The 1,451-nt window shown below is 30.6% G+C and overlaps 1 protein-coding gene across 1 annotated transcript; it reads left to right on the forward strand.

Annotated features, from left to right (window-relative positions):
* Positions 1–736: 736 nt before the first annotated feature.
* Positions 737–943, forward strand: SARC_16100 (hypothetical protein; the record flags this gene model as incomplete). The annotated part of the gene is made up of 1 exon (XM_014289790.1): positions 737–943. A coding segment is annotated over one exon (207 nt), but the record flags the coding sequence as incomplete, so codon positions are not given.
* Positions 944–1,451: the final 508 nt, after the last annotated feature.

Consider the following 1,451-nt stretch of genomic DNA (forward strand, 5'->3'; position numbering starts at 1 on the left):
TATATATATGTGTGTGTGTGCGTGTGTGTGCGTGTGTGTGTTTGTGTGTGTGTGTGTTTGTGAATGTATGAGTATGTGTGTGTGTGGTGTGTGTATATAAATGTATATCTCTACGTATGTAAGTATATATCCTTGTACGTATGTATGTATGGGTATGTATTTGTATATATATACAGATATATATTTATATATTTATGTGTATATGTATGTATATATATATATATATAAGTATATATATTATATATATATGTATATATGTATGTAATGTACATCTCTATAAATTTAAATGTTCAAATACGGATACATAAGTATATGTATATGTAATTGCATATGTTTATATATATATATGAATATATATGTATATATATATATTTGTATATATGTATATGTATTTATATGTAAATGTATATATATACATACATATTCATGTATATATATATATATATATATATATATGTACTTGTGTACTTATGTATCTTTATTACTATTTTTCATTTTATATGTATCTATGTATGTGTGTATGTTTCTATGTATTTGTGTGGATATCTATCTTTCTACCAATGTATGTATGCATGTATTTATGTATGTGTGTATTTGCTTACCACATAAGTCGCGTTGCCAGCTACACTTGTTTACTTACCGCACAAGTCGTGTTGCCAGACTACACTTGTTTATTTACCACACAAGTCGCGTTGCCAGGCTAAACTTGTTCACTTACCACACTAGTCGCGTTGCCATGCTACACCTGATTACCTACCACATATCTCGACATCCGTCCACACAGGGTTATGCGTGTGTCGATGCTCGAGCCGAGCGCAGCAGCGACATATCTGGGTTGTCGGTTCCCTATGGCGACTTTGATGAGTGTGACAATGTCGACCATCTAGCTATTGCCGGACCTGGACCTAGTATCAGACAACACGGCACACTGAGTATTGCAAAGGTCTGTTGTCGTGGATATGTAGATGGGCGCATGATTTGGGATGTATTGCAGCCCGCCGAGGATATACATTCTGTATACATATATGTGCATTCTGTGTTTAGTATTATCTAGATATATTTCCTGGAATGTTCTATAATATGCGAACTCGGTATTATAGTGCACCTTACCCTATCTTCACACACTTTTGGTCCGGCTTCACTTGTAACTCGTATAACCTGATATTTGTATATTGATCAAACAATGCGTAAGTGTAGGTTTAATGAGTGATATCAACACAATGTGTACACAACTATATTTTATATGAAATTAAAATTACATATATATATATATATATGTGTGTGTCTGTATATCTGTCTATATATATATATATATATATAGTCTATATATAGTATATGTATATAGTGCTATATATATATATATTATTTATTATATATATATATATATATATATATATATATTATGTTGTATGTATGTATATATCGANTTATACACTCTATATATATATATA

Source organism: Sphaeroforma arctica (assembly GCF_001186125.1).
Source record: "Sphaeroforma arctica JP610 unplaced genomic scaffold supercont1.7345, whole genome shotgun sequence".
Classification (NCBI taxonomy): Eukaryota; class Ichthyosporea; order Ichthyophonida; genus Sphaeroforma; species Sphaeroforma arctica.